This window comes from Camelina sativa, chromosome 10 (assembly GCF_030686135.1).
Source record: "Camelina sativa cultivar CO46 ecotype springtype chromosome 10, ASM3068613v1".
NCBI classification, from domain to species: domain Eukaryota; kingdom Viridiplantae; phylum Streptophyta; class Magnoliopsida; order Brassicales; family Brassicaceae; genus Camelina; species Camelina sativa.
Window position 1 is genome coordinate 25,944,961 of NC_141889.1, and position 14,529 is coordinate 25,959,489.

General features: G+C 36.1%; 2 protein-coding genes across 2 annotated transcripts; both read left to right on the forward strand.

Annotated features, from left to right (window-relative positions):
* Nucleotides 1-1,939: 1,939 nt before the first annotated feature.
* Nucleotides 1,940-5,893, forward strand: LOC104719743 (lysine histidine transporter 1). Its single transcript, XM_087470515.1, has 8 exons — nucleotides 1,940-2,404; nucleotides 3,687-3,847; nucleotides 4,011-4,394; nucleotides 4,500-4,893; nucleotides 4,995-5,100; nucleotides 5,229-5,320; nucleotides 5,438-5,506; nucleotides 5,602-5,893. Exons 1-8 carry the CDS (start codon nucleotides 2,375-2,377, stop codon nucleotides 5,698-5,700), a joined length of 1,335 nt encoding a protein of 444 aa, XP_087326641.1. The 5' UTR covers nucleotides 1,940-2,374; the 3' UTR covers nucleotides 5,701-5,893.
* Nucleotides 5,894-7,479: 1,586 nt separating this feature from the next.
* LOC147937377 (uncharacterized) lies at nucleotides 7,480-7,959 on the forward strand. Its single transcript, XM_087468775.1, has one exon. It carries the CDS (start codon nucleotides 7,480-7,482, stop codon nucleotides 7,957-7,959), a length of 480 nt encoding a protein of 159 aa, XP_087324901.1.
* Nucleotides 7,960-14,529: the final 6,570 nt, after the last annotated feature.

Sequence of the window (14,529 nt, forward strand, 5' to 3'; positions counted from 1 at the left end):
ATTGGCTACGAATTAAACAATCGTAAAACTGTTTGTCTCATATTTATACAAAATGATTGATGCTAAAGAAGGCGTGAAACCAACAAATACGCACGTACATGTGCACACGTAATGACGTAATATAGTAGATATATATATATATATATATCATGTGTAAGGGTACGTACTGAATACTGAGAGAGAACCAAACTCTATATATATGTTTAATAAATGACTAGTGAATAATTCATCATTTTACAGTTTTTACGATTTCTAGTGAAAGAACAAGTAAAATTTTCTAATAAATATATCCTCACTACATAGAAATCCAGTTTAACGATAGGAGAATGAATATAAATATACAATGCTTTCGACTTTAAAAAAACAAAGAAAAACAAAAATAATGTTTTTGGTTTTTCCGAAAGAGGATTCGAGACTCAATCTACTGTTTGGAGAAAAGTGAGAGGAAAGAGAAAAAACAGTTGAACCTTAAAATAAGGTTGAAACTTTATAAGATTCGATCGAAAGGATCATTGATGTTCGAGTGGGATGAGAAATGAATGTCAATGTTCGACTTTTCTTTCTCCTAAAGAATGATAATAGTTTTAGTCTATGTGTATGCAAAGTTTTATTACCGAGATTGAGATTTTCTTTCAAATTCTGTCATTTTTAGTCTATGTGTATGCAAAGTTTTATTACCAAGATTGAGATTTTCTTTCAAATTCTGTCATTTTTAGTCTATGTGTATGTAAAGTTTTATTACCGAGATTGAGATTTTCTTTCAAATTCTGTCATTTTTAGTCTATGTGTATGCAAAGTTTTATTACCGAGATTGAGATTTTCTTTCAAATTCTGTCCTTTTTAGTCTATGTGTATTTTTAGTCTACGTGTATGCAAAGTTTTATTACCGAGATTGGGATTTTCTTTCAAATTCTGTCATTCTCTATCCATCGTCCTTTAGATCCCCACATCATTTATGACAATTTACTTGAGTTTTTGGGATTATGTTTAGGTTTAGTTGTGTTTATGCGAATCATCATTCATTTCAAGACGAAACCATATTATCAATCCTATGTATACAAATAATTAAATTCTGATATTTAATTATCAAGTATGATGTTTCAATAGTATAAACTCATACGTCGATGTGTTTCCCTCAGTCACAATAAACAAATGGTTTTGTCTGAAGACTCACAAGTCTGAACTGATATATTAATAATCTCTGAATTGAGATATTAATGTATACATTTTGACAGAAGGCAAAAAACTTACAAAACTATGTTTTGAGAATGCTCAAAAATATCAGTGTAGGATTGTTTTGGTTACAAGTTGGCGGCGGTCAACGCTAAACATATTACCAAAACGCATTTTCCAGCGTTTCTGTTACATGAGAGTCATTCTCATTATATATTACTTTCTAATATTGCTTATTTATTTCTTATTAAAAATATATACTAGAGTATAATATTTTCTGGGAGTGATTTAAAATACAGTGTTCACATATCCATTAAAATTCAAATATTCGATCAAATAGCCGATTCAAATGTTTGGGTCGACTCTGTGACTCTATTGAATGTATACTGTGTGGACGTCGACAATAATTAAGATGAGATCATCGAAGTGTGAACAAAGAGAACGGCTTTCTTCTCCCTCTTTATTGTTTAGTCAATAAAAGATAACTTATAAAGCAAAACATATACATAGCTTATACATTGAAGAGTCATTACATCGAGACACATGTATTTGAAAATATATTAAAATAAATACTCCGTGACTAGATTAAAGCGGTAGTGCGGTACATATCTATAATTTATTCCAAGTTTACAAAACATACGAATTGCGAGTTATAGACAAAGCTTCACTTATTAAAGTCTATCATCTAATCTAATTACTACACATACTAAGTTTGCAAAACATACTAAATTCGAATAAGATAAAGCTTCACTTATTTAAGTATAGTAGCATCTAATAAAGCAAACGCTCTTCTCTTGTTAGCCAACCCTATTTAAGTTACGAAACTAGCTAGGGATAGTACATACTCCGAAATTAGATTCATAATTAATTAAACATATCGATCTAGTAGATGAATTAGTTGTGAGTAATGATTTATTACGACTAATTTTAAAGATTAATGTTAGCTAGGTTGAATATATTAGCAGAGTCCAGCTCACAAATCATGCCCATCACCACAAGTAGTTTGTGAAGTCAAACAAAAACTTCCACTTTTAAAATGTTCTCACTTTCTCTCTCTCATAATATTCAACTAAGTGTGTATATATAATCTTCATGAGCAGCTTTATATATATTGAGCATAATATTAATATCTCTTAGAAGTGTGAGAGAACTCGTTAAGCTCTTCTTCTCTTTTCTTCTCTCTCTCAATCTCTCTCTCACCATGGTAGCTCAAGCTCCTCATGATGATCATGTTAGTCTCTCTCTCTCTTTCTCTCACAACGTTATTTTTATTATTGTGATTCAGATCTTCATTTTTATTCGTAGTTTCCGATAATCGATCTTCATTCTTTTTAATAAATAAAAAAGATTGTCGTACGTCATTTTAACTAATTTTTGGTTAAAGCAAATTGGAATGTTGAGTTCTTCTCTTGGGAAAAAAAAACAAACTAAAGATGAAAACTGAGTCTCATTATCAAATGATAAACAAAAATATTTCTTTTGTTTTTAGCCTCTTGCCCACGGAGCTTCTTATAATATTTTTTCTTTTCCAAAGGTTTTTTCTGCAAAGATTCAATTTTCTTTCGATTTTTACAAAATATTAGTACTGCTTAAGAGATAGATGTTGAGAGAATTTAAGAACTTCAGAGGTTTAAAATCCCTTAATTCAATCCTTTAATTTTTCCTTCAAATTATGTAAATGAATTATTACCAAAAAAAAAAAAAAAAAAATTGAATCCACTAGTTCTGTACTTTTTGTTCGTAAGTTTAGGATATTAACTTTAAAGTACGGTACATGGGTCAGTTTCTAACTTTTTCCAAAATCTATGGAACTCCTATCCTACCAACCAACCTAATCGATCGTCAGAAAAGACCAAAGAGATATCTTCCAAAAATCCATCCTTATACTTGAGCTTAATTTTCCTTTTACCCCATTTTTTTAGCCAACTAATCACAGCATATTTGATTGCTGACTTTTCTTCCATTGGATTTGTAGAATCAACAAAATCGACTTGTTCTCTAGTTTAGATCTTTTTGTTTTTTAGTTTGGTCTACCAACCTTAAACCATGTTTACACCAAGGGGATCTTCAAAAGTCCACTCTTATACTTTTACTTTGTTTTCCTCTTAACCTACAAATTATAATACTATCAAACTTTTCATCTTCAAAAATCATTTCATTTAATTGTTCACTACTTCTAGCTTTTCCGCTGACTTTTTTTCCATTGATTTTTGTAGATTTTTTTTTTTTTTATATATATATATATATATATATATATAATTTAATTGTTCACTACTTCTAATTTTGTCCTTCACCTTTTGCACTTACTTTTCTAGTCTTAGATCCGAACTTTATCAGTATGGGTCAGTTTCTGACTTTTCCAAACTTTAGGGACGTTTTACCAAACCTAAAATTTTAGACCAATAGATCTTCCAAAATCCACTCTTATTTATACTTTTACTTTATTTTATTTTTGTCACCGTAAGTCCCATCATTGACTTTTCTTTCATTTTGTAATTTGTGTGAAAACAAAGCTGGATAAGGAGGAATTAGCAAGACAAAAAGAAATCGATGATTGGTTACCAATTACTTCATCAAGAAATGCTAAGTGGTGGTACTCTGCCTTTCACAATGTCACCGCCATGGTCGGTGCCGGAGTTCTCGGACTCCCTTACGCCATGTCTCAGCTCGGATGGTAAATTCCCCCAAACCAAAAACCGGTTTATTTTACCTTAACCGGATCAATCAACTATTAACCGGTTTATTTTACCTAAACTGAATCTATGAAATATGAACCGGTTTATTTAACCTAAACCTAGTCTATCAAATATTAACCGGTTTTTAATTTGTTAATTCAGGGGACCAGGAATTGCGGTATTGGTTCTGTCATGGATCATAACACTATACACATTATGGCAAATGGTGGAAATGCACGAAATGGTGCCAGGGAAACGTTTCGACCGTTACCACGAGCTCGGACAACACGCGTTTGGAGAGAAGCTCGGTCTTTATATCATCGTGCCGCAACAGTTGATCGTGGAAATCGGCGTTTGCGTCGTTTATATGGTCACGGGAGGCAAATCTTTAAAGAAATTTCACGAGCTAGTTTGTGACGATTGTAAACCAATCAAACTTACTTATTTCATCATGATCTTTGCTTCTGTTCACTTCGTCCTCTCTCATCTTCCCAATTTCAATTCCATCTCTGGCGTTTCTCTTGCTGCTGCCGTTATGTCTCTCAGGTGAATCACCTAAACCGGTTCGGTAATTTAAAATATTGAAATTGGTTTGGTTTTGTTTGGTTTTCGTCCGGTTCTAAATCAATTTATTTTTGTTTTTGTTTTTAGCTACTCAACCATCGCATGGGGAGCATCAGTGAGCAAAGGCGTTCAAGAAGATGTTCAATATGGTTACAAAGCGAAATCAACGGCCGGTACGGTTTTCAATTTCTTCAGCGGTTTAGGTGACGTAGCGTTCGCTTACGCGGGCCACAACGTTGTCCTTGAGATCCAAGCAACAATCCCTTCGACGCCTGAGAAGCCTTCAAAAGGTCCTATGTGGAAAGGAGTCATCGTTGCTTACATCGTCGTCGCTCTTTGTTATTTCCCTGTGGCTCTCGTCGGATATTATATTTTCGGAAACGGTGTTGAAGACAACATTCTCATGTCGCTTAAGAAACCAGCATGGTTAATCGCGACCGCCAACATCTTCGTCGTGATCCATGTCATCGGTAGTTACCAGGTCAGTTTTTTTTCTAAACAAGAAAATTTTAACCAAGTCAATCCTGGTACAGTGAACCGTTATTAACCAGATGTAAACCAAAAATCTTGGTATTGTTGTAGATATATGCAATGCCAGTATTTGACATGATGGAGACTTTATTGGTTAAGAAGCTAAATTTCAGACCGACCATAGCTCTTCGGTTCTGTGTCCGTAATTTCTACGTTGGTAAGTAAATTATTTAAAATTCTCGTTTATTGGTTATTCATAATTCTATATATGTGTATCATATACATTTTTAAAACTATAAATCTTATATTGTGCTTTTTTAATTTATGTTTGTTATTAAATTACAGCTGCAACTATGTTTGTTGGTATGACGTTTCCGTTCTTTGGTGGGCTTTTGGCGTTCTTTGGTGGATTCGCGTTTGCTCCAACCACATACTTTGTAAGCTTTCGATTTCTAAACGCTTGAATGAATTATTCATAAAAAAAAAAAAACATATGCACTCTATTTAAAACCTTAAGAAATTATTAGAGTACCTTAATCTTTTTTTTTTCCCAGATCCCTTGCGTCATTTGGTTAGCAATCTACAAACCCAAGAAATACAGCTTGTCTTGGTGTGCAAACTGGGTAAGCAACCATTATCATTTTGATTTTTTTCTAGAGTTTTCGATCTGCGGTTGCGTTTTGTGAAACTGTGTTTCTTTGTTTGCTGTTTAATTCAGGTATGTATCATGTTCGGTCTTTGCCTAATGATTCTATCGCCGATCGGAGGGCTAAGAACAATCGTTATTCAAGCAAAGGATTATAAGTTTTACTCGTAAATTTGCTATAATTATATATGTCATATGACTAATTAAGAAACATATTTTTATATGTATGTGTGTGAAGGAGTTTTTTTAAGAGATCAACACGAGACATAGAAGAATCAATGGTCTTGTCTGATTCTAAAATGTAGTTTCTAGCTTTTGTATTTTTGTGTGTTTACATTATATATAAAAAAAATCAGGTTTCAAATTGTTTGGTTTTATGCGGAGTTTGATTCTTTGTGTTCTCAAGAAAAGAAAGGATAGATATATCTTTCTCTCTTCTAAGTTATACTGTATTATAATTATAAGCCATAAAATCCATGATTAGTAAACGAATTTATTAAAACCACATGATTGAGATTTCAAATCTTGCATATAACGACAAGTATTAGAAGACTTGCAACTTTAGTGAGTCAACGAAGAAAAATCAATTTAGATAGATTCTTGGTACATTACAAAACAAGATACATAAAGAAAACATACATATATGATATTTGTAAGGTTCAATGTTTCCACTGTTTCTTATATTTGAATTAAGAATCTAGAATTTGATTAGTCAGATTGGGAAAACCTAATCAATAACTCTGATTATCTTACTCAAAGATTCGATGACAGTATTCGCCAGCCGAATTTGCACATGTCAAAAAAAGTTTTTTTAATAAACTTAATTCACAGTTGCAATAGAATATTGTTTTTTTTTTTTTTTTTTGTCAACAGAAGATGAGCCAATGAGAAGGGAAATTGTGTTTACATACACACTAGAATATTGTTGTTAAATATAGTTTTTGAGTTTAATTTCTAAATTCGAATTTGTTCAAATGATTGCACAAAGGTTGGACTAAGCTGAAATAATTTTTACTCTTTTTGTAAATGTGGGTTTAATAACTTTCAGATTAGGCCTCTTAATTTAGTATTGGACCCACTTCTAAAATGAGAATATGGGCTGGCCGAACACCAACATCATTCTCATCATTAGTGGCTTAGTGCTGATGTCTTCTAAAATCAGTGAAAAAAAAAATTGATTTATGTTATGAACAATACGCGTATATCATTCATAGATGTTAATGATGGGCCCATTAGAATGTTTTAGAAGATTCGAGATTAGTTGGTTCTCAAGGTGAACACTAATTTGTATCTCATATATATCATGTTATCATTCATACACAAGGACAATTTCTAAACTTTTTTCTCGCAATATGTTATCAGCATGAAATCCTAGACTCATGAACTAACCTACTATAAACATCAATATTCGTGAGTCTAGGGATTTCGTGTTAATAACTTGTTGTTAGCAAAAAAGTTTGTGAATTGTGATCGTGTATCCAGCATATCAACAAGTGATGAGATATATGTTAGTGGAGATATAGAGAGATACAAATACAGTTAAGGTTCGACTTGGGAAAACCAAATATTTAAAAACTTAATGACTATCCATATGATATACTTACTATTCACTATGATTTCCAACACAACTCACTAATTTTTACGTATATATTATAAACAACACAGCTCCAAACGACATCGTTTCTGCTAAAGGCCCAAAAGAATTCAGGTCCAGCTCAATCCCATCAGCTTCACAGTCCAACTCTCGCCAACGGTTACCTGCAACGGTTACATGAGCTTTTGGGATCATGTGATACAGCTGGCCAAGAGTAGAAGAATCTAGACTCTAGATTAAAAACATTGTATCACTATAAAAGCTATATGTCTTTGTAACAAAAGGTTAAGGTGGAAGAAATAAGAAAACAAAAATATATTTTTATTTATCTCTATGTTCTTCATGGTATCAGAGCCATGGATGGAACTATGGACCTTTACTCTACACCTTTGTTACACATCTCAAATTGTGTTACCTTAAAGCTCACTGAGCAAAACTACATAATCTGGAAATCTCAGTTTGAATCATTCCTCAAAACTCAAGATCTACTTGGGTTCGTTAATGGCGCTCTCAAACCACCGATAGAGAAGATACCTATCCGCAACAACAAAGACGGCAAGGTTGAAGACATTCTCAATCCGGACTTTGAGAGTTGGTCTAGATCTGACCAAGTAGTTAAGGCGTGGCTGCTTGGGTCGATGACTGAGAACGTCCTTCGTTTGGTAGTTGGCTCTGCAACAACTCAACAGATATGGGATACTCTTATATCTCACTTTAATCGTACCTCCTCCTCTAGGCTGTTTGAACTGCAACGTCGTCTGCAAAACTCTGAAAAGTTAGACAAGAGTATGTCTGACTATCTTAGGAGTATTAAAGATATTTGCGATCATTGGTGAAAAGATGAAGATCTTCGCTGCGTTAAGAGGCCTGAGTCGTGATTATGAGCCAATAATCACTGTTATTGAAGATTCAATGGATCGAAGTCCTCAACCAACTTATGAAAATGTGATTTTTTGCCTAACCGATTATGAGGATCAACTTCAAGGCTACTCAAACTCTTATGATGTTTCCCCACACCTAGGCTTTCATACCATGAGGTCATCAAACTTCTCCGGCAGAGGACGTGGGAACAGAGGTCGAGGACGCGGCAACGGCTTCTCCACTAGAGGTCGTGGCTTTCACCAACAGTTTTCAGGCTCTCCTCAGTTCTCACCCTCTCCTCAGTTTCCAAGCTCTCCTCATGGCTCCACTAAAACAGAGTTACCAATTTGTCAGATCTGCAACAAACGAGGACACAATGCTCTAGACTGTTGGTACCGCTTTGATGAAGAGTATCAGAAACCAGAAGTTGCAGCTACAACCTTCTTTGCTCTCCATATTACTGATGTAACTGACGACAGTGCTTGGTATCCAGATTCAGGGGCAACAGCTCATATTACCAACAACACCCAACGTCTACAGAAAGCTCAGCCTTACACCGGAAATGATACAGTCATGGCTGGTGATGGTAACATGCTTCCTATTACACACATAGGCTCAACAAACCTTCCCTCTACTTCAAGTAATCTCCCTTTAAAAGATGTCTTGGTTTGTCCTGCAATAGTGAAATCTCTGTTGTCAGTTTCAAAGTTGACTAAGGATTATCCTTGTGCAATTATATTTGATTCTGATGATGTTCTTATCAAGGACAAGCAAACAAGCAAAGTTCTGATAAAAGGAAAGGAAAATGATGGTCTTTACAAACTGGAGGATGGAAAGTTTAAGACGTTCTACTCTACCAGACAAATCAAAACCTCTGATGAAGTTTGACATCGAAGATTGGGATATCCTAATGCTCAATTCCTCCAACTACTTTCTGCAAATAAGGCAATTCAAGTTAATAAAAGTACCAGCAGCATGTGTGAATCGTGTCGGCTAGGGAAGAGTTCAAAATTGCCATTTGTTTCTTCTGATTTTCATGCTTCTAGACCCTTACAGAGAGTTCATTGTGATCTTTGGGGTCCTTCTCCTGTCTCTTCCATTCAGGGATTCAGGTTTTATGTAGTCTTTATTGACAACTTTTCAAGATATTGCTGGTTTTATCCTCTTAAGAGAAAGTCAGACTTTTGCTCTATATTCATCAAGTATCATCTTCTTGTTGAAAATCTTCTACAAAACAAAATTGGAATTTTTCATTCTGATGGTGGAAGTGAATTCATAAGTCAAAGATTTTTAACACACTTGCAAGAGTCAGGTATACAACACTACATTTCCTGTCCACATACACCACAACAAAATGGGTAGGCAGAAAGAAAACATAGGCAACTTACAGAAATGGGTCTCACTCTTATGTTTCAAAGCAAGACACCTCAAAGCTATTGGGTATAGGCTTTCTTCACTGTCAACTTTCTCTGTAATCTCCTACCAAGTACCTCTCTTGATAGTGATTGCAGTCCCTTTGAAGTTCTGCATGGTAAAGCTCCAGAATACTCAGCTTTACGCACCTTTGGATGTGCCTGTTATCCAATGTTCAGGCCATATGCTTTGAATAAGTTTGATCCACGGTCTCTTAAGTGTATTTTCCTGGGATACACAGAAAAATACAAGGGATATCGTTGTTATCATCCTCCCACTGGTCGTGTATATCTAAGTCGGCATGTTATCTTTGATGAAACATCATTCCCATTTGCAGATACATATGTCTCTCTGCAGCACTTTGTTCCCACACCTCTGTACACTGCTTGGATTAAAAGCTCCTGCATTGGTTCTCATTCCTCTTCGGCTCCAGAGGAAATTTCCTCAAGTGAAACTCCAATACCTGCAGACACTGCACAACTCCACTCTGATTCAGCTCAAATATCAGTCGATTCCGCTCCAGCTCAAGCAGAAGAAGATTCATTACTAGTCTTACCAGATTCTTTGCCACCTTCTACAACATCGGTGGTTAGTGTTGATCCTCATGTTCCTCATGAAAGTTCACCGGATTGTTCAGATGACATTGATGAGGAATGTACTGAGTGTACGACAAGCTTAGATCTTGTTTCTATAGGCAACAACGTTCACTCATCACCCCCTCCGCTGACCACATATGGTGCTACTGATCAACCTGCAACATCTACTGCTGAGCTTTAACTGGGAAATAATCACCCAATGATCACAAGATTAAAATCATGCATTAGTAAGCCAAATCAGAGGTATGCTCTTCTCTCTCACAAAGTGTCTCATCCAATGCCCACAACAGTGACTAAGGCTTTAAAGGATGAACGTTGGACAGCTGCTACGAGTGAAGAAATGGGTAATTGTAAAGCAACAAGAACATGGTCTCTCATTCCTCCCACACCCGATATGCATGTTCTTGGTTCAAAATGGGTTTTTCGAGTTAAACTTCATGCAGATGGTTCCTTAGACAAATACAAAGCTAGACTGGTTGCTCAAGGTTATAATCAAGAAGAAGGCATTGACTATCTTGAAACTTACAGTCCGGTTGTTTCAACTCCTACAGTTCGAGCAGTTCTTCATATTGCTACTCTTCTAAATTGGGAACTAAAACAAATGGATGTACACAATGCTTTCCTCCATGGAGATCTTACTGAAACTGTTTACATGAAGCAACCTGCTGGTTTTGTGGATGAAGAACATCCTGATTATGTATGCTTATTGCATAAGTCTCTCTATGGGCTTAAACAAGCTCCAAAAGCCTGGTTTGATAAGTTCAGAATTTTTTTGCTTGAATTTGGCTTCTTTTGTAGTATTCCAGATCCTTATCTCTTCATTTGTGCCAAAGATGGTGATGTTATTTTCTTGTTGCTCTATGCTGATGACATGGTGATTACTGGGAACTACTCTAGTCTCCTCAATCATCTTCTTGAAGAGCTCAATCAACAATTTTGAATGATGGATCTGGGTCAACTGCACTACTTTCTGGGGATTCAGGCTCAATTCTATCCTGGTGGTTTGTTTCTCTCAGCAAAAGTATGCAGAGGACCTTCTTGTTGCTGCAGCTATGTCTAATTGTTCTGCAGTTGCCACACCGCTACCACAACAGCTCAACAAAACTCCAAACCAAGACAAACTATTTGAGAATCCTAAATACTTCAGAAGTTTAGCAGGCAAGCTGCAATATCTGACTTTTACTAGACCACATATCCAATTCTCTATCAACTATGTGTGTCAGAAGATGCATGCTCCCACTGTTTCTGACTTTCAGCTCCTCAAACGGATCCTTCGATATATTAAAGGCACAACTGCGATGGGGATCTCCTTTAGCAACACCACAAATTGTAAAATGAGAGTTTTTAGTGACAGAGACTACAACGGTTGCAACACTACAAGCCGCTCCACTGGTGGTTTCTGCACGTTTCTCGGTGATAACATCATCTCATGGTCTTCTCGCAAACAACCTATGGTCTCTAAAAGCTCTACAGATGCAGAGTATCGTGCCATGTCCGAAGCTACTTCTGAGATAACTTGGCTTGTGAACCTCCTTCGTAGTCTTGGTGTTCCTCAGTTTGAAACACCAGTGTTATTCTGCGACAATCTTTTCGCTGTGTACCTCACTACAAATTCAAGTTTTCATGCTCGCACTATGCACTTTGCTACTCACTACCATTATGTTCGTTAGCAAGTTGCGTTCGGAAACCTCATCGTCAATCACATCTCTGCTGATTACCAAATTGCAGATGTCTTTACCAAATCACTTCCGCAGGGTGATTTTGAAGAATTGCGATTCAAATATGGTGTCGTTGTTCCACCCACTCCAAGTTTGCGGGGGAGTATAAACAACACAGCTCCAAACGACATCATTTCTGCTAAAGGCCCAGAAGAATTCAGGTCCAGCTCAAGGCCATCAGCTTCACAGTCCAACTCACACCAATGGTTACCTGCAACAGAAGACAAAGACAGAACAAACAAAATCAGAAGGGTAGCAGGTGACAAGAACAGAAAATTAACAGAAGCTGCAGGAAGTTCGAAAGTGACATTACAGAATAAGTTTGAGCTTCTGAGATTATGTGATATAGCTGGCCAAGAATAGAAGGATCTAGACTCTAGGTTAAAAACATTGTATCACTGTAAAAGCTATATGTCTTTGTAACAAAAGGTTAAGGTGGAAGAAATAAGAAAACAAAAATATATTTCTATTTCTCTCTATCTTCTTCATATATGCTTCAGGACAATATACCGGATTGGACAAAGATAATTTGGGTTAAGTTAGTGCAAAGGAGTTTGATAACTTTTATTTTATTTAATAATTAGCATGCGAGGGTGGAACGACAAACCACATAGTTTTGTGTTGCTATAACATCTTCAAAGTACTATATTTTTTTTCTGCTAAGAATGTAAAAACTTCAAAATACTTGTTTGCGTATGATTTGCAATGTTTATTCGTTTCTTTCCCGATTTACAAGACAATTATCTTGATCTGATATGTCACATGCGAGCGAAAGTGGCATTAGTATGAACACAAATTTAGTCGCATGTATTGATGGACTTATATTTTGATTAGAATTTATAGAGTCAAGATTTCGCATCCCTAGAGTTGGAAGATTTGCATAACCTAAATTTTATGGTAAAGTGAAGCGTTTTGATCATCTAACCACTACATGGCCACTCGACAGGGGTCCTTACTCATCAAGTTATCTGGAAAAATATGTCTTAGAGAGGAAAAAAAAAACATTCTGGTGTGTTTCTTTCTCCCTGTTTTGTCTTCTAATCGTGTTTTGATTTTGGTGTTGGTGGCGGGTCATTTTTTATATATATTGTTGTGTTGATTTTTGGTTGTTTTGTGCAGTTTGATTGTGGGATTCATTCATCCTGTCTACTCAGGCATGGCTGCGTTGCATTACTTTGATGAGATTGATCCTTCCACCATTGATTACTCAGTATGTTTACTTATTTTTCTTATTTTGATTAGAATGAGCAATTGATGTACTTTGGGAATGTTACATAAATTTTTCTCATCTGAAGAGATAAATTGGGAGGCTAGTAGAACGTGTTTATACAAAAACAGAAGCGTGAAACCTTTCTTGAATTTAATTTAAGCTTTTAGAACGTGTTTGTTGTCTACTTTAACAAATTTGTATTTCTTTTCTTCTTAGTTTGGTGAGAGGATTTAAGATAACAAACTACGGGTTGATGCTTTTGGTTGCAGCATCATTGCCTTATTTTTTGGAGAAGGTCTGTTTTTCATTTCGAATGACTTCATTGTTGATGCATTAAAATATAGCATGGGAACTAATTCAGATTATTAATGTTTGATTAGACTTCCAACGACGAGTTTTCATGACACATACCACAAAGGCCATCGACAATTTCTTCACGGACTTTCCCGATAGAAACACAAAGTTCATGATCCGGAAGAACTGTGAGTGAGTATGTTGAAATGTATTCTAGTTGAGAAATTGGCAAAAACCATTGGGAGATTTGCGGAAAATACGGTGATCGGTATTCTGGTGAGTGGTGAAACTAGGAGAGAACGGGAAAATGGTGATCCAGATCGATGGTAATGTCGATAAAGAGAGTGAGCATTCAAGTTTGAAGGAAAGAGAGTAAGAATAGCTTTTGAGCAGATTCAGAGTGCTGTGAACTGATAGGATAGCGACAGCTGAGGTCGGAGGTAACAAGACTGAGGTGGCACTGAGAGTGTCATGTAGGCCACGTCGACCGAATCCCAAGTATGTGGGTTAACGAAGTCATGGGGACTTCTTTCATTTGTTTCAGTTATCAAATAAGAGGCTTTGTCTTCCTACTTTCTAGGAAACTGTAGTCTACTTTCCCATTTCCTGCATTGTAGGAGTCAATGACTCCACTTCTCTATTATATTATTTGCTTCCTGTACTTGCTTATTTATATCAATGGAAAACAACAAAATAGGTAGTCTAAACTACCAATCAATTCCTGAGTGTTCATATTTTATATCTCTTGCTTTGAAGAGGGACCAAACGTATTAATTTGGTATCAGAGTGGTTGTGTTTTTGTTGACGACATTCTTACGAATCAACGTTCAACAAGAACCTCTTTCACATTTCCATTTTAATTTCTTTTAAAACTTTACCCAGAAAAACAAAAAAAGAGTTAGCGCCAATGTCTAACAACAAAGAGAGAATCGATGACCTGGAGGCTGGTCTCGGGTTGATGCAAGAGGGCCTCAGAACGGTACAAGATGAGATGCGAACGGTTACTACCAAGATTGACGGCAAGTTACAGAAGATGGAGATGACTTTCCGTCAAATGTTGGAGGACACAATGAATCAGATGCGTGAGCTCATTGTTACCAGCCGAGAGAGTGGAACCAGTGCAGATCGGGGACAGCGGCGAATGGAAGAGCAGCACTACCCGATGGAACAGAGGAATGACCATGTCAACCCGTTTGCGGTAACGACTGTGCAAGCCCATGCTCAACAGGTTAAGCTGGACTTCCCTCGGTTCAATGGTGGAGATCCGGAGGAGTTGTTAAACAGAGCAAAGCAATATTTCACTTACCATGAGAT

Coding starts and splice junctions, on each gene's coding strand:
- LOC104719743 (XM_087470515.1), top strand. CDS start 2,375: ATGGTAGCTCAAGCTCCTCATGATGATCAT. Junction 3,848..4,010: donor GCCATGTCTCAGCTCGGATG/GTAAATTCCCCC, acceptor TTGTTAATTCAG/GGGACCAGGAATTGCGGTAT. Junction 5,101..5,228: donor TGTCCGTAATTTCTACGTTG/GTAAGTAAATTA, acceptor ATTAAATTACAG/CTGCAACTATGTTTGTTGGT.
- LOC147937377 (XM_087468775.1), top strand. CDS start 7,480: ATGGATGGAACTATGGACCTTTACTCTACACCTTTGTTACACATCTCA.